Genomic DNA, 26682 nt, shown 5'->3' with positions numbered 1-26682 from the left:
AAATGGAACTTCTATTGAGGGCATGGAGCTCACTGCCTCTGCTATCAATGCAGACGCTGGACCAGTTATATGAACATGTTCTGCAATTTGTCAGACATGTAAATTAGTGGGTCCCACCTATGAACCTATAGATCCGGAAGCTCTAGTGGTGGGAGCCGTGCGATCTGTGGTTTAACCAGACGTCCAGGTGACCCTGATGCAGGATAAATTTGAGAACCACTCTCCTCCATGGGAACACGCATGCACTCAGCACCTAGTCTGTTTATCTGGAAAGTTATATGTGTAGGTACACAGCCAGCCACCTGGCGTTCCAGCTTGAGAATGCAGTTTTATCTCTTCGGAGGCAAAATTCAAATTTCATTTGTTTATTTGATAAATGAAATAGCTTATTTTAAGAGACCAGCCCAAGAGTAAATTTCTTTTTTTTTTAACAGCAGGGAGCTCAAAACACACCTGGTCACAATTTCAGTTTCTCAATGGTATGTTGAGTGCACAGCCTGGCTCCACGAGCAGGAACAAATCAAGACCACTGCAATCTTTGCCAACTGCTCATCACAGGTGTTCCAGGTACAACTCAGGCAAGGTGTGGGCGGGGTCTGATGAGGCATGGGCGGGGTCTGGGTGGGGCTTGTCTGGCCCAGCCTCCCTCTGCACCCCTCCAAAACTGCCATTCCCCAGCAGCCAATCAGCACCTAGCACGGGCCACTGCCCGCCACGGCCGTTAGCTGGGTGCCACGTGCAGAGCAGTTTACTCCTTGAAGTCAGTGTCCATCCGCCCTGAAAAAAAGAGGACCCTTCTATTTCCACTGGCCCCCCCAGGCCCTTCAATCGCCCAGAGTGGACAGCTAGGTAAGAGCGAACCCAGCGGCTCTGCGGGGTCGAGAGGCACAAGAATCCATTTGGGCCGGCATCGTGGCTCAAAGTCCCAAGTCCCGGCGCGGAGGAATCTGGTGTGAGAAAACCGTTGGCTGCGCCGCGTAACTGTTAGTGTGGTCCGGACGTCCGCTAGCTTGGGGACGTTGTGGGTGCGTAGGTGTGGACCAGCGCCGGCACGGTTGTTATCCTCGGGCTCCGGCCTGCGGGCCTGGTGAGGCTGCGGCCCTGCGGCGGGGCGTCCTCCACCGCGGTCGTTTAGCCTGTGCTGAGTGCTGTGTCGCTCTGCAGTCAGTGGGCACGGGTGGGGGCGGGGAAGCGAGCGGGATCGGGAGGACTGGGGACCGCGGCGGGCAGCCTTGGGGCGTGAGAGGATACGCTGCATGTTTGGGGTGGACACTGGTGTCTTTGCCCTTGGGGTGGATGTCCACTTGACCTGGATGTCCTCTGTAGCTGGTGTGGTGCCTTTGAGCCCCAGCTGGGTTTCTCACCTCCAGGTTATGGATGGGAGTGGCTTGTGGTCCAGCCTGGGGGATGTTGAAGTGGGGAGTACACAGCTGAGTCCAGCTCGTATGCATTGCACCCGGGTATGGGGTCGACCCGCGGGGTCTGTCTTTGACGCTGTGGGTAGCGCGCTCCAGGGCCCTCGGGCTCAGTGATCATCAGAACCACTTGCAGCCTGGTGAACAGGGCTTCTCTCTTGGGGCTGGGAGTGGGACCCCCATTCCACTTTGCATTTCAATCGGCTGCTAGGTGTTGCAAGTCCAGGAGCACGCTCTGAGAACTACTGCAGTAATTTTTTAAAAAATCACTTATTGGGGTGGTAGTTCAGCTAATTACTAGGTTTTTACAACATATGCACACAGACACTGCTAGGTTGCCAAGTGTTGGGCTTCAGTACAAAGGACTAGACTGTCTAGCCTTGTCTAGAGGAGCTCTTGAAATGTGTGTGTGAGAGGGAGGAGGAACTGCTTACCCATGAGATGTGGTAGTTGCTGTAATATACATGCAAATAGCTTGGTACAGGAGGGTGGACGAGATGGCCTTTGGGCTGATCCTTAAAGGATAAGCTGAATTCTTCCATTTCAGAGAGGAGAGTAAGGTGCTTTAGCTAAGGATGTGTGTGCCCTGGGACAGAGTGCATCAAGGAATTTAAAAAAGCTGGTGCGTGGAGGAAAGTAGTGTTTGCTGGAGTCTAAAGCAGAGATCTCCAGATTTGATTCAGTTGACCATCAGTAAGAGACTTGGGCATATACGCCTGTGTGTTCTGTGCATGAGTTATGTATGTATGTGTACATGCTTAGCTGCTCAATCATGTCAGACTCTGAGACCCCATGGACTGTAGCCCACCAGGTTCTTTTGCCCTAGGAATTATCCTGGTAGAATACTGAAGTAGGTTGCCATTTCCTCCTCCAGGGGATTTTCCTGACTCAGGGATCAAACCCACGTCTCCTGGGGCTCTTGCATTGGCAGGTGAATTCTTCACCACTGAGCCACCTGGGAAGGCCCAAGTTATGTATGTATAGCAATTGTTATAAGATACATATTGTAAATTCAGAATACTTTATAATGGCATTAAAAATTAGTTCTAATATGCTTTTTTCTCAGCAGATTATATTGTGTAACCTGCTTTGGAAATTGCTGATTAGATCATTAAAGTTTTTACAGGTAGGTGAGCTAATGTATTTTTAGTCCTTTAGTGTATGATAAAGTCTTTAAAAGTGTAGTGTCATTAGGTTTGTCTTTCTAGGAAGATTGCTATGGAACAAAAATGTTTAGAGGCTGAGAAAACTCAGAAAAGGCTTATCCTCACTTAAAGCAGAATGATTTAATTGTAAATAATCTGCCCTTCTTTAGAACCTTAGGTAGTCTCTCTGAATTGAATGTCAAATCCAAGCTCATTACCCTTCAGTCACAATGGGCGTCTTTTAGTCCTGCAGATGAGCCAAGCTCTCAACACATAGTCACGAGCTGTTCACTCTTGTCTGAAGAGTGGTCCCACCTAACCTTCCAATTCCTAGTCCTCCTGCATCTCACTTTAAATGTTAGCTTTGTCGCTGACAGACCTCTTCAGTATGTAAATTAGTTCCTTTCCTCTTTGTAAGAACATTCTTCTTTGTTCCTCGTTAAACTTAAATATTTGTAGTTATGAGTCTGCTGATTCCACAAGGGCTCACATGTGTTGAATGCTCATGGTATGCCAGCACTTTGTGCTCTGTGTGTATTCGCATTGAGTTGTTCTCAGTTGATCTGTGTGGTATAGGTTGTTATTGACTATTTTACAAGTAAAGACGTGAGGCACAGGTTATGTGATTTGCTCAAGGTCACTTATGTGAAGAAGAGCCAGTCTGGCTCTGATAATAACCTGATGATACTGCTTTCTCCCCTATAGTTGGGGGTGACTGGGTGGAGAACCTTTTATACATGATAATATATTTGATGCCTGACAGATCCTGGCTTACATTTGGTGCTCATTTACAGGGTGCCATTGAGAAAAACGTGGGGAATTGTTGATCATGTGTGGTAGGAGCAGTAGAGGAGTAGTTTGGAGATGAATGACTGTTTCCTTAGAGACAGAGTGGACGCCACTCATCAAGAATGAAACTATGGGACATAAATGATGTGGTTTAAAAAAAAAAGATTAAGCTGCATAAAACTGTGGGATGATCCAGGAAGATACAGTAGTGTATGGATAAGATTTACTTAAAGGGCCTGGCATAACGCTTACCGTAAGAGCCCTCTTTCGTAGGTTACATATCTAGATGTGAAAGAACTATTCACCAATATCTTAAGTCTTTTTATAATTAATTCAGTTGAAAGATGACATACTGCATGAAAATAAGTCTACTTCAGTGCTGCCGCCTAGCACAGGAGCCCTTAAGTTCACTGAAGATGGGGATATTGCCTTAAGAGGATAGGAAACTATGTGATTACCCAGGAGCTTATTTTAGAATCTTAACCAAATCAGTTTAAAGATAGCGTTGTAGAAACACTCAAATATAATTGCAAACATTGAGTATTGTCTTCATGATTATTTCCTCTTAAGAAAAAGGAAAATGACTGGGCGAGCCAGAGCGAGAGCAAGAGGAAGGGCTCGTGGTCAGGAGATGGTGCAGCATGTGGGCGCCTCTACGGTGAGTATGGCACTCTTGTCTCACTGCAGGGAGAGTCCTTGAGAAACAAACTGGCTAAGCCTTCATCAGCTTAGGCTGTCAAATTAAATTTAAAAACTGTGTCTTGTGAAGGAGGTAGGAACTGAACAAGGAAAATCGTGTTCTATGTCGTGTTCTAGGGTATTGGAAGCTGGTTCTTAACTTCACTTGGTAACCCTTCTTGAAGAAATTTCTTCATAAGAATAAGATATTTGATTACTAAATTTAGATCAGTTTGGTTGAATGCCTTAGATTTGTTTGACTAGTTATTTCCTCTGATGTCTTTGACCTCTTGACACAAAAAGAATGCTTTATTTGCATGTAACTGCAGAGTCAGCAGCCTGGTTACCTTCAGCCTCGACCTCAGCAGCCGCCTGCAGAGGGGGAATTAGTTGGCCGTGGACGACTAAGAGGAACAGTAGGAGCAACAGCGAAGTCACAAGGTGAAGGGAGAGGGAGAGGGCTTCTGGTGTGTGTGTCCCTGCGCTTAGCAGTAGATGTGGAGCAGTTACCAAAACTCTGCTTAAAGGAAAAGGAGTCCCAGCCTCTCCCTCAGACTGTGCAGCCTGCCACTGATTGCAGTGTTTCAGGATTGCTCATCTTGGAAACAAAAAGAGCAAACACTAGAGCCCCACACGAGCTTTCACAAAGCAGCTAAATTCTAAACTGATTATAAATGTGCTTATTATGCATTAATCAATTTAGAACTTTCTCTTGGCTTCTTTAGTGGTTTTATCAAAGCTGTACCTACTTTAGTGTTTGTAACTTTGACTTATAAAATATATTTTCACATGTGTGGTATTGGTTCATCCTGTTTCTCAGATGGAGAAACTGAGGTCAAAGTTGTGACAGCCAGTAGAGTCAGAACGCCTGTTCTGATTCCAAAATTGTGCTTTTTCCCTGCATTGTTGCAAAAACTAATTTTTTGGATGCTTGGTATAAGATTCTAATACAGTTACTAAGTTTGGTTTTAGAATTGGAAAAAAAACAGACTCATATATATATGTAGAGAGTTAATGTAGTAACAATGGCTTTTAAAACCCTGGAATTGGCACGGGAAATGGGCAATAAAAGTGTTGATGCAAATGGAAAACTTGAGAACAAAGCTGGTTCCTTGCTTTATGCCTTGTACCACAATATGACCAAATATTTAGTCATCACAGATGAAATCCATGAAATTTAGAAAACATGAATAAATCTAAGATGAACTTGAAGTACGAATTGAACTATGACAGATACTGTCAGTGTCAAGAGACAACTTGGAAACTTACTGAAATTAGAGAACAGCTCATCTTTCTGATACACAGAGCAGTCTTAGGAATCTGTGATGGGAAAGTGGACAAAGGAAAGGGCAAATCATTGAAAAGTGCAAAGGGCAGTGAAAATGCTAAGCCTTACCATTAAGTTTAAATTAAACTGGAGCATTTTTTAATCTAGTTATCCTCTATTTTATTTTTTGCCAGTTTTGGCAATTTTAAAACTGGAACTGTGTTCCATGTAGGATTGTATTCACTTTTAGATGGCGTTTGTAATGTGTAGCAGCGTGACACTTTTAGTAGCAGTTATGTTTGTGGTAATTTATCCAGACACTGAATAAGTACATGATGGTATAAGACTGTTAACTATATATAAGACCCCAAAACTGGAAAAACCTATTCGGTAAGGGTAAAACCTGCTGTACTTTAATAACAATGGAGTACCATTTAGCCATTTTCAAGAATGTAAAAACTTGACCGAAATGAAAAATGAAAACAAGTTGTAAAACAACTTTGTATTTTTAGTAAATATGTGGTCAGTTGCTAAGTCGTGCCTGACTCTTTCTGACCCCATGGACTAAAGCCCACAGGCTCTTCTGTCGACAGGATTTTTCAGGCAAGAATACTGGAGTGGGTTGCTGTTCCAGGGACTGAACCCGCTTTTCCTGCATTTCCTGCATTCCAGGCAGATTCTTTATCACTGAGCCATTGGGGAAACCTCAGTGGGCTACATGATGTTTTAATTTTTAAGGTCCTTGATTACAATTCATTCATGGGAATTAATCTCCGACTCAATGGACATGGGTTTGGGTGGACTCCAGGAGTTGGTGGTGGACAGGGAGGACTGGCGTGCTGCGGTTCATGGGGTCGCAAAGAGTCGGACACGACTGAGCGACTGAACTGAACTGATTGAATCACTTTCCCTGAATGTCTCAATCTTTTTTTAAAAAATTACCCATTTAATCCAAAAAGTGAACAGAGATATATTCAGTTCTATTAGAATAAATATATCACATTATAAATGTTTCTGATAATAGAAACATAAGGTTGCATGAGTTTCAAATATATAAGCCGAGTAAGAATTCTGTATCCAGCATCATAGCAGGATATATATCCTCCAACTAAATACCTTTAATGTGCTATATTTTTAAAATACCTTTTAAAATTGTCTGATCTGGCAAGATAATTGGAAAATCTTCAGAGGCCAGAAATGACAAGAATAAATCCAGAGTGGGAATCAAGTGCTGAAACCAGTGACTCCATAAGAAACCTCCAGGTCACTTGCTTTTATTATATTTTCCCTAAACATTCATTCTCTGTATTGATTTTCACTAATATATTTTTTTTAACAATGACTCATGAATTCCATGAAACTCAGTTCCCTACCTATATAAAGGTATATACTTTTAAAGATAAGGGCCATTGTGAGGATTCAGTGATACTCAGGGTAATGCAAAGCCCTGTTTTACCATCTTTCCCTGCTCTTGTAAGTATTACATCTGAAAAATGCTTCTCACAGTAAGCGTTCAAGTCGCCACTGTGTTTTAGAAATTAAAATGACAGCCTTAACAGATTTATCACTAATGAGACATTAAGACCTTGAGTTTTCACTCTGTAAAGTAGGATATGGTGACATGGGAGGACTCTTAAATAGACCAATAGCATGTCCTGATTTGTGTTTTTAATAAATCATTCTAGCAGCTGCATGGAAGGGAAGCAAAGTTTCCAGTTGTATCCCTTTTAAAAAATATTTATTTATGTAATTAGAGGCTAATTACAATATTGTGGTGGTTTTTACCATACACTGACATGAATCAGCCACAGGTGTGCATGTGTCCCCCTGTCCAAAACCCCTTCCCACCCTCTTCACATCCCATCATGGTGCACCAACTTGGAGTGCCCTGATGCGTGCCAACTTTGCATGCATCGAACTTGGACTGGTCATCTGTTTCATATATGGTAATATACATGTTTCAATATTATTTTCTCAAATCATCCTACCTCACCTTCTCCCACAGAGTCCAAAAGTCTGTTCTTTACATCTCTCTCTTTTGCTGTCTTGCATATAGGGTTGTTGTTACCATCTTCCTAAATTCCATATATGTGTGTTAATATACTGTGTTGGTGTTTTTCTTTCTGACTTACTTCACTGTGTAATAGGCTCCAGTTTCATCCACCTCGTTAGAACTTACTCAGATATATTCTTTTTTTATGGCTGAGTAATATTCCATTGTGTATATGTACCACAGCTTTCTTATCTATTCATCTGCTGATGGACATCTAGGTTGCTTCCATGTCCTAGCTATTGTAAACAGTGCTGCAATGAACATTAAAGTACACATGTCTCTTTCAGTTCTGGTTTCCTTGGTGTGTATGCCCAGCAGTGGGATTGCTGGGTTGTATGGCAGTTCTATTTCCAGTTTTTTAAGGAATCTCCACACTGTTCTCCATAGTGACTGTACTAGTTTGCATTCCTACCAACAGTGTAAGAGGGTTCCCTTTTCGCCACCCTCTCCAGCATTTATTGTTTGTAGACTTTTTGATAGCAGCCATTCTGACTGGCGTGAGATGGTACCTCATTGTGGTTTTGATTTGCATTTCTCTGATAATGAGTGATGTTGAGCATCTTTTCATGTGTTTGTTAGCCATCTGTCTTGTTTGGAGAAATGTCTATTTGGTTCTTTGGCCCATTTTATGATTGGCTCATTTGTTTTTCTGGTATTTTGCTACATAAACTGCTTGTATATTTTGGAGATTAATTCTTTGTCAGTTGTTTCGTTTCCTATTATTTTCTTCCATTCTGAAGGCTGCCTTTTCACCTTGCTTGTAGTTTCTTTCATTGTGAAAAAGCTTTTAATTTACTTAGTTCCCACTTGTTTATTTTTGCTTTTATTTCCATTACTCTGGGAGGTGGGTCATAGAGGATCCTGCTGTGGTTTATGTCAGAGAGTGTTCTGCCTCTGTTTTCCTCTAGTCTTATAGTTTCTGGTCTTACATTTAGATCTTTAATCCATTTTGAGTTTATTTTTTGTCTATGGTGTTAGAAAGTGTTCCAGTTTCATTCTTTTACAGGTGGTTGACCAGTTTTCCCAGCACCAGTTGTTGAAGAGATAGTCTTTTTTCCATAGTGTATTTTTGCCTCCTTTGTCAAAGATAAGATGTCATAGGTGTGTGGGTTCACCTCTGGACTTTGTTTTGTTCCACTGATCTGTGTTTCTGTCTTTGTGCCAGTACCACACTGTCTCGGTGGCTGCAGCTGTGCAGTGTGCTCCGAAGGCAGGCAGGTTGATTCCTCCGTTCATTCTTCTTTGTCCAGTTGTATCCCTTTTAACACATCTTTTAGATTGACAGTTAATCAGAGTTTGACTAAAGTATTAATGGTGGCAGTACTATATGTGCAGAGGGGAGCAGACTTCATTATTGTTTATTTTCAGAAACTTGCAGTTAGGCTTTCATTTCCATAACTAACATTTTTCAAGAGAAACTGAAAATTTTCAGAGAAGAATTCAAATTAAGCATTTATGACCAGTTGTTGCTATCAGATTAGATTCAGTATACCTGATCTTTGTTAGTGTGGACACCTTAAGCTGAAAGTCTTTAGTATAAAAAGTTCACCAGGGGTTTATTCAGTGGCTGAGTCATGTCTGACTTCTGCAACCCCAGGAAGTGTAGCCTGCCAGCTTCCTCTGTCCGTATACTCTCCCAGGCAAGAATATTGGAGTGGGTTGCCATTTCCTTCTCCAGCGGATCTTGCCGATGTGTCTCCTGCATTGGCGGGTGGATTCTTTACCACTGAACCACCAGGGAAGCCGCCAGATACTGAAAGATTTTAAAATGTAGAGACACAGACAGACACTAGGGGGGGGTACGGGGGGTGGGGCTGGGGGTGGGATAAGCTGTGAGATTGAGGTTGGTATGTATGTCCTACTGTGTACAGAGTAGGTAATGGGAAATGAGAACATGCCATAGAGCACGGGGGACTCAGTGCTCCGTGGGGACAAGGTGGGGATGTGTGTGCACGCAGAGCTGATTCACTTTTCTCTACGGCAGAAACTAGCTCAGCGTTGTAAAGCAACTCAATTCCAATTAAAAAAAACTAAGATAAAAAAGGCTTAAAAGTAGAGCCCCTGAAAATCTTGAGGCACAAGAACCAGCATATTTAGCAGTACTTTTAAAGTGCTTTATAAATGAAGTTCTTACTTAAAACTTAACCACATTCCAGTAAAAATTTGTTATAATCAATTTTTCAGGTGTGGAAATTGAAGCTCATATTAAAATAACTTGTTTACAAGATATATCAGGAGCCAATATATTTTGTGTAAGCTACATTACTTCTCTTTGAGAAGCTGACAATTCTAAGCTGATTTTAGCATTTGTGATTAGAAGAGAACTGGTCTCTCTTATCTTTTTATTCTCCCAAGTCCGTGACTTCTGTCACTAAGACTTATGTTTTGCTCAGAATGTCTGCTTGGGCTCCCTCTTGCCATCACATCCAGATTTCAGGCAAGACTGGCAGCTAGGGGCGTGGAGAATATAAAAGCCAGCTATTAATACCCTTAAGGTGCTTTACCAGAAGTTTCATTCACTAATTTCTGCAAAAGTGTCTTAGGCCATCCTTACATGCAAGGAAGGTAGAAATTTTAGTCTATTAGGTATGTGTGTGCACTCAGTCACTCAATTGTGTCCAACTCTTTGTGACCACATGTACTGTAGCCTACCAGGCTCCTCTGTCCACAGAGTTTCCCAGGCAAGAGTACTGGAGAGGTTGCCATTTCCTACTTCAGGGAATCTTTGCAACTTAGGGATCAAACCCTTGCCTCCTGCATTGGCAGGCAGATTCTTCACCACTCTGCCACCTGGGAATCCCTATTAGGTGTGTTACTTCCTAAATAAGCTTTTAAAATAAGAATGAAATCTTGTTTATTGTGTAGTCAGTAGTCTCTGCTACACAAGGTAGCATGCATGTTAACTGAAAGCTAGAATTTAACACTTGTCTGTATAGCTTTTATTTGTTCTTTGGTCCACATCATACTAGTTATATGAGGTGTACTTCATTATATATTTTATATAAATTAAAAGACTTAATAATTTGGATATTTTAACCACAGTTTTTGCAAGTAACTATGTACTGATAGTTAACCTACCCCAGTAGATGTATATCATGGTCACAGGATATGCACAGGCTTATCCCATCCACTCTGCTGGTTTTTAAGGGAATTGGTGAGGAAATCGCATTTTAAACTTCAACATTTTCTAATTCAGGTAGCACATTTAAATTTTATAAACTGCTAATTCTTACAGCTATAATTACATCATAAAAGTTGTGAAAAATACTGATACTAAGGCCCTTAGGTGGTATTATACCTACAGACAGAAAAGTAATTACCCAATCAGCAAATGTATTTTCCTAAGTTCTTGGATCAGTGCAGTCATCTTGATCTTGTAAAGGTATATATGTCCTGTGAGGGAGCTGAGTTTGCCTTGGGTGGTGACAAGAATGGCTTCATGGAAGAGGTTCTAGCTGAGAAGTTACTCTTTGGTTGGCAGACACCTAAAACATCCTGACAGGATTGTTACACACTATCTTTAGCACCACAGGGGCCTTTGGGTTTCATGCCTTAGTGTACTTTGGGAATTGCATTTGTCCTGCTGCGTATTACTTAGATGTATTTTTTTCTTTGTTATTCTTTTTTTTCTTTTTTAAAAAAAGAACTCCAGATATCTGCTGGATTCCAGGAGTTATCATTAGCAGAGAGAGGAGGTCGTCGTAGAGACTTTCATGATCTTGGTGTGAATACAAGACAGAACCTAGATCATGTGAAAGAATCAAAAACAGGTAGGTTAATCATTAAGAATAAGTTTCATGAGATTACTTTTCAAGTACACAGGACAGTAAATTGAAGCACTTTCACTTAAGTGTTTATTTGTAGGATGAATTACTCTGCTGATTCAGCATGTTTGTTCAAAGACTTTGCATGGGTGCTTTTTCCATTTTCCTCTCCTTTTTGGTTTTGAAATAGGTCATAGATGTTTTCAGCTGCACTGCAATGTTTTGATACATATCACATAGATCACTTTTCTCTTTTAAAGCTTTTTGCTATAAAGATTTCATTGGTTCAGTTGTCAATTACTTTAGGGACAATTCTTTTCTGAATGGGTGCTTCTAGTAATTTATGTAATTAGAATAGTAATCCCCAAAGTCAGATGTCTGAGAACTTGTGTTGTCTGCTGCTCTTAGCCCTTTTCTTACAGAACTGCATTTCCTTGGCATGACAGTGAAGATTTCAAGGAAGCATAAACTTGATATATCATTAATTGAATGTGACTTGACTTTTACAGGTTCTTCAGGTATTATCGTAAGGCTGAGCACTAACCATTTCCGATTGACATCCCGTCCCCAGTGGGCCTTGTATCAGTATCACATTGACTATAACCCGTTGATGGAAGCCCGAAGACTCCGCTCAGCTCTTCTTTTTCAACATGAGGATTTAATTGGAAGGTGTCATGCTTTTGATGGAACGATACTATTTTTACCTAAAAGACTACAGCACAAGGTTATTTCAGTTGTTGGAATGGGGAGAGGGAAATGGGGATTTCCACCTCAAAGCCAAACTGCAACATTCTAGGGCAGCTTTAGAGAAACCCCAGTGGCTCCTGTCTGTTAGGATTTATAATGCCCCCAAAGGGTGTTTTGGCATTATTGTATCATTCTCAGATCTACCTGAGTGACTTAATCATTATAATCAAGCAGTAATAAGGCACTTAAAATCATTTTCTCATACCTGTCATTTCTCATTAGGTCATTTCTCATAGCCATTCTTTTTTTTTTTTTTTAACTTTTCTAAATTTTCATGAGCTTGATCTTGATGGCTCAGATTGTTGCCTTATTCAACAGGCTTATGTGATTGGGCTTATTTTAACAAAAGTTTGGTTTTCCACCACTCTGGCTTCAGGTTACTGAAGTTTTTAGTCAGACTCGAAATGGAGAGCATGTGAGGATAACAATCACCCTGACAAATGAACTCCCACCTACGTCACCAACTTGTTTGCAGTTCTATAATATTATTTTCAGGAGGTATGTTAGTGTTTTTAACATTTTAATAAGAAATTTTAAACATAGAAGTTGAAAGGCATGTACAGTAAGTACTTGTATACTCAGTACCTAGATTTGACAGTGATCGGTTAAGATCATTGGGTTACTCTTGAGTTTTAATCATTTTTAGGTGTGATATACTGATATAAATCTCATTTATTTGCTTTAAGCAAGTGTCATGTCTTTCACTTCCTTATTTGTGTTGAGATTAGATCTCTTAAATAATATTTGAGCTTATATTAAGAACACACAGTCTCTCAGAGGTCTGTCACTAACCTTACATTCCTTCTCTCCCACAGTGGGTACCAGTTCAGAAAACAGGGCAGGATTTAGGTCTATTCAGATTTACTTCTTCCATCATAGGACATATACTGCACACTCTATAATTTGCTTTCGGTGTGGATACTCTTTTTTTTTTTTCCAAATCCAAAATTAGGACACATGTTTTATGAAGACTGACCTCTATCCCCCTGCTGAGTGGGAAGCAATCTGGATGAGACTGAAATTGGTATGAGAATAGTGAGACATAATACTGGGGTTTGTAATTTACCCTTTTAAAGTGGTCATAAGAAAAAAAAAGTGGTCATAAGAAATCTGCTACTGATTGATTCATCTTGGTAGATGTTTACTTGAGTTAAGGTAATAGAAGATTGACTTTTTTTGTAAATGATGGGTTGGCAAACTTTTTTTTTTTTTCCCGCAAAGGGCCAGATAGTAAACATTTTAGGTTTTGCAGGCCATATTATCTGTATCTCAACCATTCTACTTTGCTGTTGAAGCAGAAAAGCAGTCACTGAGCATATATTATCGTGGCTGTGTTCAGTGATGGACACTTTACTGATGGACACTGAAACCTGAATTTCGTATAATTCATGCATCTTTATGCATTATTATAGTTTTGATTTTTTTCTAGACCTTTAAAAGCTGTTTAAAAAAAATAGCTCTTAGGCCATACAAAAACCAGCAGGTAGGCTGGATTTAGCCCACCTACAAGCCATAGTTTGCCAACCTCTGTTGTAAGCAGTATGCCATTCGAATTGTAGTATGGGATATTTATCAGTAGTCATTATTCTGACTTTTCAAATTCTAGGCTTTTGAAGATCATGAATTTGCAACAAATTGGACGGAATTACTATAACCCAAGTGATCCAATTGATATCCCAAATCATAGGTTTGTATAAATTGGGAAGTTTCTATTTCGTAGGTTTAATCACAGGCTTTGAAAGTGATGCTCTATTTTGAAATGATCAGATTTCCTATGGCTGTTAGTGGTACCCATCATATTAAATGAACATTTATCTTGGTTTGAACAATAAAGGAGACATCCCAGAATACCTGGAGCTTTAAAGATCATATGATATTTACTTGTCACAGGGAAAAAGCATAGAGTTTTCCAACACAAAGTTTATATTTGCTCTTCAGTTGCTCAGTCATGTCTGACTCTTTGCAACCCCATAGACTGCAGCATGCCAGGCTTCCTTGTCCATCACCAGCTCCTGGAGCTTACTCAAACTCATGTCCATTGAGTTGGTGATGCCATCCAACCATCTCATTCTCTGTTGTCCCCTTCTCCTCCTGCCTTCAATCTTTCCCAGCATCATGGTCTTTTCCAGTGAATCAGCTCTTCACATCAGGTGGCCAAAGTTTTGGAGCTTCAGTTTCAGCATCAGTCCTTACAATGAATATTCAGGGCTGATTTCATTTAGGGTTGACTGGTTTGATCTCCTTGCTGTCCAAGGGACTCTCAAGAGTCTTCTCCAACACCATAGTTCAAAAGCATCAGTTTTTCAGCGCTCAGCTTTCTTTATGGTCCATCTGTCACATCTCTACATGCTTACACATCCATGCATATACATATTGGCTCTTGGGCAACAAAAGCTCATCACCTAATGATTGCTTCAAAAGTCACTGCAGTGTATCAGGATATACACTCAAATGGTTTAGGTTTATTTATAATAACTGTAGATATTTTCAATTAGATTTTTCAAGTTTTTAGACCAATATAAAAATTTAGTAAAGTTAGTGTATTAATTTAAAATGGAAATTATAATGTTATTATGAAATAACATTCATTGTTGGAGATCTTAAAAAAGATCAGTATTTATCTGGAAAAGATAAACTATAAAGGATAAAAATAAGTAAATTTGCTGAAAGACTTGTCCTCTTGGCCTAGCTAGCACAGGTGAAAGCAGCTGGTTACGCCCAGCACACTGGGCCGGTCGTGGGCGTTGCTCCGTGGCCTTCGCTCTCTTTGACAGGTTGGTGATTTGGCCTGGCTTCACCACTTCCATTCTTCAGTATGAAAACAACATCATGCTCTGCACTGATGTCAGTCACAAAGTCCTCCGAAGTGAAACCGTTTTAGATTTCATGTTCAACTTGTTTCATCAAACCGAAGAGCACAAATTTCAAGAACAAGTGTCTAAGGAACTGATTGGTTTAATTGTTCTCACCAAGTAAGACTTTTAAGAATGCAAAATAATTTTACAAGTCTTAAGATGTTTCGGCTTTCTAGTCCTAAAATGTTAGTTGGAAAGTAGGGTTTAAGATTGAGAGGTGAGGGTAGCACAGAAATGGGAGGGAAACTTAACAACCTCTCTTAAGACTTAAAAGTTTTGGGGGAATATACTCATATGAAAAGGAGAAATACCAATTCTTTCTGTCCTTTTTGGTTATAATTTTATTTTCTAATATTAATCCCCATCCTTCTAGCATCAGTTCAGCTCAGTTTCTCAGTCGTGTCCAACTCTGTAACCCCATGGACAGCAGCACACCAGGCTTCACAGAAATTTTTTTCCCTGTTTCTGTACTATCGCACATTACCAAATGATTGAAATTTTATTTTTTAGAAAGTGTATGTTGTCTAGTTTTTTTCTTTTTAATAACATTTCTACGTGTTTTAATCAAATATTGACAAATCTCAACTGGTCATAGGTATAACAACAAAACATACAGAGTAGATGATATTGACTGGGACCAGAATCCAAAGAGTACGTTTAAGAAAGCAGATGGCTCTGAAGTCAGCTTCTTAGAGTACTACAGGAAGGTAAGACATTAATATTGATTTTTATCTTTTTAATGTGAATTGCTTAGACCTTAGGAGAAATCTGAAATACCGTCAGTAAAATTTTCTAATAGCTAATGAATTCTCTAATACATATGGAACAAGTGGCTCTTAAAGCTGTATAGAAATACATTTATCAAGCCAGTCACAGCATAGTTAGCTCATTAGCAAGTGAGATGTGCTCTTTCCTGGTTCTTTTTCTGAAGTGGATTCAAGATTACATTTGAACTTAATCATGTAGAGGACAAATAAGATAATAGATGATAAAAAATACAGCTTACCATACTGTCTCATTCTGTAACCAGCACTTTTTCAAAAACTTCATCTGGCAATGGCAGCTCAAGATCTTTGAACCCTTATTATCAGTTGTGATAAATCTGCAAATGGGTTAACTCTTAACCTTTGTCTAACATGTTGACAGAATTCAGACAGACTTGTTTCATGGAGGTTAGATAGTAAGTTCAGTGGTTGATCTTCCATCATCAGTTTGTAAAAGATGATTCTAGCTTTTGGCACAGTGATCACTAAATTGAAAAAGACACCAGAGACAAATAATATTAAGTTTGTACAAAAGTAATTGTGGTTTAGGACCATGAATTTCAAGTCATCATCAGTTCAGTTCAGTTGTGTCCAACTCTCTGTGACCCAGTTGACTGCCGCACGCCAGGCTTTCCTGTCCATCACCAACTCCTGGAGCTTGCTGAAACTCATGTCCATCAAGTCAGTGATGCCATTCAACCATCTCATCCTCTGTTGTCCCCTTTTCATCATGCCTTCAATCTTTCCCAGCAACAGGGTCTTTTCCAGTGAGTCAGTTCTTTGCATCAGGTGGCCAGAGTACTGGAACTTCAACATTAGTCCTTCCAATGAATGTTCAGGGCTGATTTCTTTTAGGATTGACTGGTTTGATCTCCTTGTTGTCCAAGGGACTCTCAAGAGACTTTTCCGATAGCACAGTTCAAAAGCATCAATTATTTGGCACTCAACTTTGTTTATGGTCCATCTCTCACATCCATACATGACTATTGGAAAAACCATAGCTTTGACTGAACAGACCTGTGTCAGTAAAGTAATGTCTCTGCTTTTTAATATGCTGTCTAAATTTGTTATAGCTTTTCTTCCAAGGAGCAAGTGCCTTTTAATTTCATGGCTGCAGTCACCATCTGCAGTGATTTTGGAGCCCAAGAAAATAAAGTCTGTCAGTGTTTCCATTGTTTCCCCATCTCTTTGCAATGAAGTGATGGAACTGGATGCCATGATCTTAGTTTTCTGAATGTTGAGTTTTAAGCCAACTTTTTCACTCTCCTCTTTCACTTTCATCAAGAGGCTCTTTAGTTTCCTCTTTGCTTTCTGACATAAGGGTGGTGCCATCTGCATATCTGAGCTTATTGGTACTTCTTGTGGCAATCTTGATTCCAGCTTATGCTTCATCTAGCCCAGCATTTTACATGATGTACTCTGCATATAAGTTAAATAAGCATGGTGAGAAGATACAGCCTTGACATACTTCTTTCCCAATTTGGAACCAGTCTGTTGTTCTATGTCCAGTTCTAACCGTTGCTTCTTGACCTGCATACAGATTTCTCAGGAGGCAGGTCAGGTGGTCTGGTATTCCCATCTCTTGAAGAATTTTCTAGTTTGTGAGCCACACAAAGGCTTTAGTGCCAGTGAAGTGGAAGTAGATGTTTTTCTGGAATTCTCTTGCTTTTTCTATGATCCAGTGGATGCTGTCAGTTTGATCTCTGGTTCCTCTACCTTTTCTAAATCCAACTTGTACATCTGAAAGTTCTTGGTTCACATACTGTTGAAACCTGACTTGTAGAATTTTGAGCATTACTTTGCTAGTGTGGAAGATGAGTGCAATTTTGTGGTAGTTTGAACATTCTTTGGCGTAGCCTTTCTTTGGGATTGAAATGAAAACCGACCTTCTCCAGTCCTGTGGCCACTGCTGAATTTTCCAAATTTGCTGGCATTTTGAGTGCAGCATTTCAACAGTATCATCTTTTAGGATTTGAAATAGCTCAGCTGGAATTCCATCACCTCCACTAGCTTTGTTCAAAGTGATGCTTCCTCAGGCCCATTTGACTTTGGACTCCAGGATATCTTGCTCTCAGTGAGTGATCACACCATCGTGGTTATCTGAGTCATTAAGATCTTTTTTGTATAGTTCTCTGTGTATTCTTGCCACCTCTTCTTAATATCTTCTGCTTCTGTTAGGTCCATACCGTTTTTGTCCTTTATTTTGCTCATCTTTGTATGAAATGTTCCCTTGGTATCTCTAAGTTTCTTGAAGAGATCTCTAGTCTTTAATAACTAGGCTCCAACACATCTGTATTAACCAAAATAGGGAGCATTCCAATCAGCACATTTTTGCCAATGAGAAATAAGTTTGTTTATTCCTATAGTGTAAAAATCTGTGCTTCAGGATTAGATGAACTCTTGGAAAGTATTTTCTGCCTTCTGCTTGTTGTGGAAGCATTTTGCCTATAGAAAGTTGTCAAGATGCTTGAAAAAGTGGTAGTCAGTTGGCACGAGGTCAGGTGAATATAGAGGATGAGGCAAAACCTTGTAGCCCAGTTGTTTCACCTTTTGAAGCATGGATTATATGATGTGAGGTTAGGCATTGTCGTGGAGAAGCGGGCCCGTTCTGTTGACTAACACTGGCTGCAGACTTGCAGTTTTCGGTGCATCTCAGCAATTTGCTGAGCGTACCTTTCATATGTAATGTTTCCACTGGGATTCAGAAAGCTGTAGTGGATCAAACGAGCATCAGATGACCAGAAAAAAGGTGTTTTTTGGCGCAAGTTTGTCTTTGGGAGGTGCTTTGGAGCTGCCTCTCGGTCTCAGCACTGAGCTGGTTGTCGCCAGTTGTATAAAATCCACTTTCGATATTGTTGCATAGAATGATAGAAGACAATTCAAAACTACTCTTTTGTTTGCAGCCAGCTTGTGAGGCACCTGTTTATGGAGCTTTTCCACCTTTCCAGTTTGCTTCCAATGTAGAATACCATAGAATGGTCGACGTTGAGTTCTTCAGCAGCGTCTGGTATGACTGTGAGAGGATCAGGTTCAGTGATGCTCTCAGTTGGTCATTGTCAGTTTCCGATGCCGGCCACTACTCTCATCTTCAAGTCTCTTGTGTCTTTTGTACAGCTTCTGCAGTGTACACTTATCAACAGTTCCTGGGCCAAATGTATTGTTAATGTTGTAACTTGTCTCTGCTGCTTTATGATCCATTTTGAACTAAAAAAATTTTACTTGAATTTGCTTTTTGTTTAACATTTCTATAGTCTAAATATAAGCAGCAAGTGATAAGTCATTATCAAAAAAACATAAAGCAAGAAATGTACATTAAAATGATGTATAACTGCATTTATTTAAGAACGTATTCCAATATCAAATGGCAAAGTTCAACAGTGTAAAACTGCAACTACTTTTGCACCAACCTAATAGTAAGAGAGAACAGCCACTGACTAGAAGAAAATAAAATGTTTCTATAGGAAGGCATCAGACATTGTTGTAGTGGTCAGAGATGAGCAGATCTGCCTCCTAAATCCTTAGAAGTCACTTCCCATTTGATGTGCTGTCAGAAGTGCAGGAAAACACATCAATTAAAATTTAAAGCTTGTCTTTGAAGTGCTAAAATTTATATAACTTTTTTTCTACTTTCTGTAGATTATTTCTTTTTTCTAAAAAGTAGAATAAATGAACTATTATGTATATATATGTATATTTTATGTCAAAAGTATTCATCTGACTGGTGATCTTTGAAATGTCTTTTTGCTGAAAAATCTGTTGCTGCGTGATCTTCAGCTGCTCTCCTGTGAATGAGAAGATCAGATGCCACTTCTGGAGGGAAATGATGCCCTAAGAAGTTGCATTAAGAACTGGTCTTACTCTGACAAAATGAAAACAGGCCAAGGGTCATCTCAGCTTGGTTTCCCTGCTGCTGTATTTAACCTCTGAAAATCCCCTGTGGACTCGAACCATGTTTGACTTAGATTTCTTCTGAGTGTCAGAGGTTACTGTGACAAACGAGTGCTGGCATTTTTCTGTAGTTCATTTGAATAATCACGATCAGGGATGGGAAGAGTTGGTATACATCAGCAGCAAATACAGAGAGGACACAGTTGAAAGTTGATTTAAACCTGAAGCAAGATCAAGGAAAATTCTCCCCTTCTCTGACTAGTACTGAATCTTACATGCCTGCTTGTTCTTCCACAAGTGACCTTTTAATGTTGACATACTTCAGGGTTCTGCGTCAGGTCCCCAGTTGCTATATAGTTACTCTTCAGGTGATCTCCAGTCTGTGCAAAGACTTCAGATATAATAAGTTAACAGTTGGGTGGACTTGAAATATGTGAAAGAAATACGGCATTCTTAAAACGTCTTAGTGGAAATTCAGTTTTAGTAATAAGTGATGGCTTAAATATTATATGTTGAAGAGATTATCTAGGAAATACTCAGGGTGGGAGAAAAGGGCCTTTGAAAGGGAAGATCATGGTCAGTAACTTCAAAAATCTAATATTAAACAGAAATGAAAGTGCTAGTTCTTCAGATGTAGGGGAAAGTGTTAAAAGAACTGACAGGCTTTCTCTTATGCACTAAGAATATAGAAGAGGGAAATCCCACAGCTCTGTAATTAAGAATTATGCATTTTAAGGCCCTTTGGTGAAACAGAGAAATAGGAATACTTCTGAAATCACTACCACCTTTCTACCTGTATGTATACCCAAGTGAATGATGTGTAAGCAGGGTGACTGTTAATAGACCCCTAATAAAAATAGTATGATATAATAAGTAGTACAGATAAGTGAAGCAGAGCATGTTCCACTTAGAATTTCTTTTTTCTCGGATGATTGGTAAAGAGTTGAGTGTAGGACAGAGTCAGTGGAAGCTAAAATTCCTGGTCTCTTACTTCATGATGGTAGGTGGCCAGTACCTTGATTGTATGACAGGAAGAAGGAGTGGGCAGGTGCAGTAGTCTTCTGCAGAGAGCAATACTCCTGAAGTGGCTCTGATGGTACTGCTGTCTTGTATGCTTAATGCAGATGTGATGTTGAGAATAAAGTTAGAGCTAAATTATCCAGGACAGCGATGCTAGGAGAGGATACAGGAAATGATAGAGAGGTCTTCAGGAGACAGGGACAGAAGTGCTCTCTAGTGAAGGGAACGCAGGAGGTCTGCTGTGGTCTAGAATTGTAGGGCTGACCTGCCTCACACCTGTTAGATCCTAGACATCAACATATTTGCTCTCTTTACGTATTATAAATCTGATCTTAGCGATTATATATGGGCAATCTGAAGATGGGGAACCTTAATACTGCTCAGTTGAAATTCAACTGCAAAGTAAACTTTCAACTTTGCCTAATTAACACTGTTCCACAGAGTGCACACATTTTCCCTCCCCCCTTAATTCTTAAAGTGAGAGTTCTTTCATGAGCTCATCCTTACTATGAGTAGTTTTAGAGGAATTATGCTGTGGTGAAGATCTGGAGTTACACAGACTACTGTTTCTGAACCAAGAAGTCAAAAAATGAAGTAAATAAAAATGTGACAAAAAGTCAAAACTTCGAGCCTTACCATCCTTGACCATTTACGTTTTTAGGAGAAAAGATGAGTCTATAGATCACAACCTATTTTAGTAGGACCAGAAAAACAGTATGTTTTCTTGGAAACAAATACCCGCCTTGCTATTAGCATATATGTTAGTTTTAAAAAATGAAACTTTTTTGTCCATTAACATGTTACTAAAGGCATTTACTGTGAACAGCGATATCTTTCTTCCCTTAAATAGCAATATAACCAGGAAATCACTGACCTGAAGCAGCCGGTTTTGGTCAGTCAGCCTAAGAGGAGGAGAGGCCCTGGCGGCATCCTGCCAGGCCCGGCCATGCTCATCCCAGAGCTCTGCTACCTCACAGGTACGCTGCGCTGTCTGCGGCGGGGAGGCCGCCGCGCAGTCCCCTTCTGTTCCGGAAGCCTCGAACGTTCCTGACCGCACCCACCCCCCCCCCACCCCGCCCTTGAAACTGGTTTGGCTCCTGGGAATTCTTTGACTCACCGCCACCCTACATTCCATATAGTTAGACACGACTCTTGTTTCTTTAACTGCATAGTTTTATTCTGTTTAAAGGTTTAACTGATAAAATGCGTAATGATTTTAATGTGATGAAAGACCTGGCTGTTCATACAAGACTAACTCCAGAGCAAAGGCAGCGTGAAGTCGGAAGACTAATTGATTATATTCATAAGTAAGTCATCTATGTTTTACTGGGGTATGTTTTCAGTTCTTTATTTTATGTGGGTTTGGAGGAGTGACTTTCTGGGGGGAATGACAGAAAGTAATTTTGTTTTTATTTGTATTCGCAGTATTCAGGGTGGGTTCTTTGTGTTTCTAAGTGAGGCTACTATTTGTCAGGGAATAATTAGCTCAGTTAGTGAAGAATCACCTACGGTGCAGGGGATCTGGGTTCGATTTCCGGGTCGGAAAGATCTGCTGGAGAAGGGATAGGCTACCCACTCCAGTATTCTTGGGCTTCCCTTGCGGCTCAGCTGGTAAAGAATCTGCCTGCAATGCGAGAGACCTGGGTTCAGTCCGTGGTTTGGGAAGAGCCCTTGGAGAAGGGAAAGGCTATGCACCCCAGTATTCTGGCCTGGAGAATTCCATGGACTGTACATGGGGTTGCAAAGAGTTGGACATGACTGAGTGACTTTCACGTTAAGTTAAACCTTGTAGCCCATGGTATTTATAATTTTAAGTAGAAAGTGAAATGGTTACAGCACTGTGTTTACTTTGAGGAGGAGATAGTTTGGGCATCAGAATTTTAAATTGAAGGATGTTGTGAAGGGAAGCATAGAAAACATTAAAAAAGAAAAACATTATATTTCTGTGTTTCCTAGCATTCTCACCAGCATTTCAACCCTGAAAGAAACATTGACATGTGTTACAGGTTGCAGTGGGTCTCTTATTTGCTTGTGTATATTAGTTTTTGCTGTTTCCTTACATTTAGTGATAAGCAAATATGTTAAATTTGCAGAGATGATAATGTGCAGAGGGAGCTTCGAGACTGGGGTTTGAGCTTTGACTCCAACTTACTGTCCTTCTCAGGAAGAATTTTGCAAGCAGAAAAGATTCATCAAGGAGGAAAAACAGTAAGGCAGTTCTTAAAAGTTGTCAGTGAAATCAGGTTTGGTTCAGAGTCACAATAAAGCAAGCACGAATAACCTAATTCCATGCCAGTGTAGTCCTTTCCTCTTTTCCCTGACCCACATCCTCTCTTTGTCGACTGATGTGAATACAGGAGGAGGAAATGTGGGAACACTCAAGAAGGCGAAGCCTGTAGCTTGTCTTCAAAACCATCTGTGAGACTGAGGTAAAAGGTGGCTTAATTTTTTAAATAACCTGAATTTTTTAAATTGAGGTATAGTAGAAGTCTCTTAAGTATCTAATTGGATTGATATTTTGTCTGCCACTACAGTGAACTTTTACATGGAAAACTCCCAGTTTATTTAGCTTCATTTTTGCCTGGACCATTTGTTCGCTAGGGATATATGTATTTGTGCACACACACACATATATGGATGTATGTATTTTTATATATATATATATGAAATATTGTGATAGCTTTTATCTCTTATCTCCAGAAAAGGAAAGCAAGTATTCTAAAATATGTTTTTGTGTAATTGAAACACTACAAGTACCAAAATTTTAAAAATCCTTTTATAGAAAGCTGTGCTCTTCTGTTTTTGAAATGTTCTAATCATGTAGCTTAATATTTTAATTACTATTGCTTTGTTATCCTTTTTAGTAAATATATATTCTTGTATAAGAGTTGCTTGGGAGGGAGGTAGGACATGTAAAAAGCAGGCTTTTTCCTCTGTGATAGATATAGGGCACTGTACTTTGAGTTATGTGTTAGCTTTCTGCCCTACTGTTAGATGTTTTCATAGCTTGCCTTCAGTATCTGACACCTCAGTCATAAAGTCACTTAACTTTCAAGGCCTGGTTTTTTTATATCTATATCACAAGGTAAATAGCACCTATCCTTGTAAGATTTTATAAAAGACTTAAAAAAGAGCTACAGCTTAAGATACTGTTACAGGCAGGTGAGCACTTGAGTGGCAGCTGTTAATATGAATATATTTTAAATAAAATTGCTGTAATCCTTTGAATACATTTTTCTTTTTCCTCACTTAGAGCATTTTGTCTATGACTGCAGTTCAAATTTAAAAGCAGTACTTTGAGATTTAGACTGTGCCGTAGAAGAATTATTGAAGAATTTTTGGCTTTATCCCTGAGAACTTACAATGGAATTTACAATGTCTCTGAACTTTCTTCTAGTTTGATTACAATCCACAGTTTGCAGATTGGTCAAAAGAAACAAGAGGTGCACCGTTAATTAGCGTTAAGCCACTAGATAACTGGTTGTTGATCTATACTCGAAGAAATTATGAAGCAGCCAATTCGTTGATACAAAATCTATTTAAAGTTACACCAGCCATGGGCATACAAATGAAAAAAGCAATAATGTAAGTTTATCAAGTCATTTCTACTCTGAAAATTGACTCATAGTCATTTGGAAGGTGGGAACTCAAACTGTTAAAAACTATTAAAAACATTAGATTATCTTAATTTAAAGATCTGATAAAGTTCCTTGTAGGGTGGATACAGAAATGTGTTCGAATCAGTAAGAATTGAGTGGGACAAAAAATGGACTATTTCTCAAACAATTGCTGTTGGGTGTGTTAGAAATCCTTTTGACTGCATGGCTACTCCTGGTGTTATATTTCATATTTTACCCAGAAGTGTTGCTTGTGTTATAATCTGTGGGAACCTTTTAACACGTAGTACATTTTTGTGGTTAACTTTTTCTGAATGTTGAATTACGTATTTCCATTCTAGGATTGAAGTGGATGATAGAACTGAAGCCTATTTAAGAGTCTTACAGCAAAAGGTTACATCCGATACCCAAATAGTAAGTAGCTAGTTGATATGTAGGCAGTGGACCTGGAATCAGTTGTTGTAAATGGAGCATTGGTAAACCTTTGAACTTGAATTCAGTGTTAAAAATGTTATACTTAGGTTCCCAAACCAGTCACAAAATACATATTTTACCTTCCTAAGATAGCTCAGTCAATGCTGCCTTTAGTTGTGTGCCTAGGAGCTTATGCACTGCAAATGGTAAGGAAGGGATGGAAGAAAACAAAGCCATCTTAAATTTACCCAGACTCGATGCTCTAATTCTGGAAAATTTCAGGGAGGAAGTGGGGAGGAGAAAAGGCACAAGAGCAGGAGTGAGTATTTGTTCAGCACATGTGGTACAATTAGTATATTTGTAGTTACACTACGTATAATCAATAAGGCAGCAAAGACACATTTAATGAAAAACAATATACCTGTATTGCGTTAGGCCTAAGAAATGAGTTTGTTTCTTCTAATGGATTCCTTTTAGTCCTTTGTCTCATACTTAAATGCCACAGGCAGAGTGCTATTAGGTTATCTTGAAATATAGAGACACCAAGAGTAGGGAAATTATTTTCTTGGGGGCTATGGCAAGAAAAATAAGAATCTGGGAATATAAATTGGGGAATACAGCAGTAAGTTAGAGTTGGATTCAGCTCCAGAACTTAAATCCTCAGAATTTGGGCAAATGTAGGGGGCTTAGTTGGTTGGTTAATTTTGTAGCTTTTTAATAATGTAATTGACATTTAACATTGTGTGAGTTTAAAGTGCACAGTGTGATGATTTGATATATTGTGAATTGATGACCACAGCAGCGTAAGTTAATATCGCCGTCATCTCACGTAATTGCAATTCTTCTTTGTATATGTGGTGATAACCTTTAAGATCCACTCTGTTAGCAGCTTTCAAGTATATAATGTATGTATAACTGTAATCACCATGCTACACACTAGATTCTCAAAACCTTTTAACTGGAAATGTGTATCCTTTGACTAACCCCCATTTGGGACAGGAGTCTATTTAGATCAGTCGCTTCAGTTTCCCCAGAATTGCCCATGAACTTCTAGGAAATTTCATAGCTTGATCATATTCCCAAGGCAGAGCCTTGAGAGTTTAAAAGCCATGATTCTAGGTAGGGCATGAGTAAATGAAAATTGTAAGCATTTTAGAAAAGCTTTTTTTTTTGTCCACCTGTAAGTTATCACTAACTTATTTTGCCCTATTCCCTACTTGTAAATTATTCCAAGCTGGTAATAGACCGTATTTAACTAACTTCTCAAGTTTTAATGATCCTCAGTTTTGAACTGTTTGCTTAACTTGGTTTCATTCTTAGTATATATTACTTAGTTGAACGTAGTGAGCATTATGGGCATCCCTGATGGCTCAGCGGTAAGGAACCTCCCGCAGTGCAGGAGACACAAGAGGCACGGGAAGATGCCCTGGAGGAGGAAATGGCAACCCACTCCAGTGTATCCTTGCCTGAAAAGTTCCATGGACGGAGGATCCTGACAGGCTCCAATCCAAAGGGTTGCAAAGAGTTGGACACGACTGAGCACACAGTTACTCTCAATGAGCATTGTATAAATGTTAATGTCATACTTACTAGCTCCGTGGCGGAGATGGATAGTAAAGTATTAATATCAGTAAAAAACGATTATGTGTCTATGAATCACAGGTGGGTTTAGTTTCCGCTCTTCTTCTTTGAATTATCAGTTTCCTAATTCTTTATAAGGAAGACATTTTGTTTGCTTTTAGGTTGTTTGTCTGTTATCAAGTAATCGGAAAGACAAGTATGATGCTATTAAAAAATACTTATGTACAGATTGCCCTACTCCAAGTCAGTGTGTGGTGGCCCGGACCTTAGGCAAACAACAGACTGTCATGGCTATTGCTACAAAGATTGCGCTGCAGATGAACTGCAAGATGGGAGGAGAGCTTTGGCGGATTGATATGCCTGTACGTTTGATTTAATTGGTAGATGTAAGTTTTGTTATTTTAAAAAATGTATTTCTATTATATTGGCGTTCCATTGTATCTAAAATTACGATGTTCTTGTTAAAGCTGAAGCTGGCGATGATAGTTGGCATTGATTGTTACCATGATACCACAGCTGGACGGAGGTCAATTGCAGGATTTGTGGCAAGCATCAATGAAGGGATGACTCGGTAAGTGGGCTTTGATAGCGGTAGATTAAGTGCTGAACATAGGCAAGCAGGACATGAGTGTAGGGGCCAGAGTGTGGGGAGTACTGGAATTGTGTTAATTCTTTAACTTGGTTT

At 39.6% G+C, this 26682-nt stretch overlaps 1 protein-coding gene across 11 annotated transcripts in view; it reads left to right on the top strand.

Moving 5' to 3' along the window:
* The first annotated feature begins 929 nt into the window (after positions 1-929).
* Positions 930-26682, top strand: part of PIWIL1 (piwi like RNA-mediated gene silencing 1) — a 35166-nt gene continuing 9413 nt past the window's right edge. The window contains exons 1-18 of one of the 11 annotated variants that reach the window (XM_070475062.1): positions 976-1025; positions 2290-2389; positions 2485-2541; positions 3920-4007; positions 4357-4468; positions 10992-11117; positions 11621-11835; positions 12235-12356; positions 13465-13545; positions 14633-14830; positions 15309-15420; positions 21236-21362; positions 21575-21692; positions 22479-22593; positions 23783-23970; positions 24344-24416; positions 26159-26359; positions 26465-26568. In XM_070475062.1, the coding sequence (XP_070331163.1) occupies positions 3930-4007; positions 4357-4468; positions 10992-11117; positions 11621-11835; positions 12235-12356; positions 13465-13545; positions 14633-14830; positions 15309-15420; positions 21236-21362; positions 21575-21692; positions 22479-22593; positions 23783-23970; positions 24344-24416; positions 26159-26359; positions 26465-26568 (1970 nt within the window). In that variant the 5' untranslated portion in view covers positions 976-1025; positions 2290-2389; positions 2485-2541; positions 3920-3929. Of the gene's footprint in view, positions 1088-2289; positions 2390-2481; positions 2542-3919; positions 4008-4356; positions 4469-10991; positions 11118-11620; positions 11836-12234; positions 12357-13464; positions 13546-14632; positions 14831-15308; positions 15421-21235; positions 21363-21574; positions 21693-22478; positions 22594-23782; positions 23971-24343; positions 24417-26158; positions 26360-26464; positions 26569-26682 lie in introns of all 11 variants that reach the window. The other 10 variants (XM_070475063.1, XM_070475059.1, XM_070475060.1 and 7 more) reach the window with 10 other exon arrangements.

The sequence above is a fragment of the Odocoileus virginianus genome, chromosome 12 (assembly GCF_023699985.2).
Source record: "Odocoileus virginianus isolate 20LAN1187 ecotype Illinois chromosome 12, Ovbor_1.2, whole genome shotgun sequence".
Taxonomy (NCBI): domain Eukaryota; kingdom Metazoa; phylum Chordata; class Mammalia; order Artiodactyla; family Cervidae; genus Odocoileus; species Odocoileus virginianus.
Note: the sequence above shows the minus strand (reverse complement) of the source record. Positions and strands in the feature narration are given on the sequence as shown.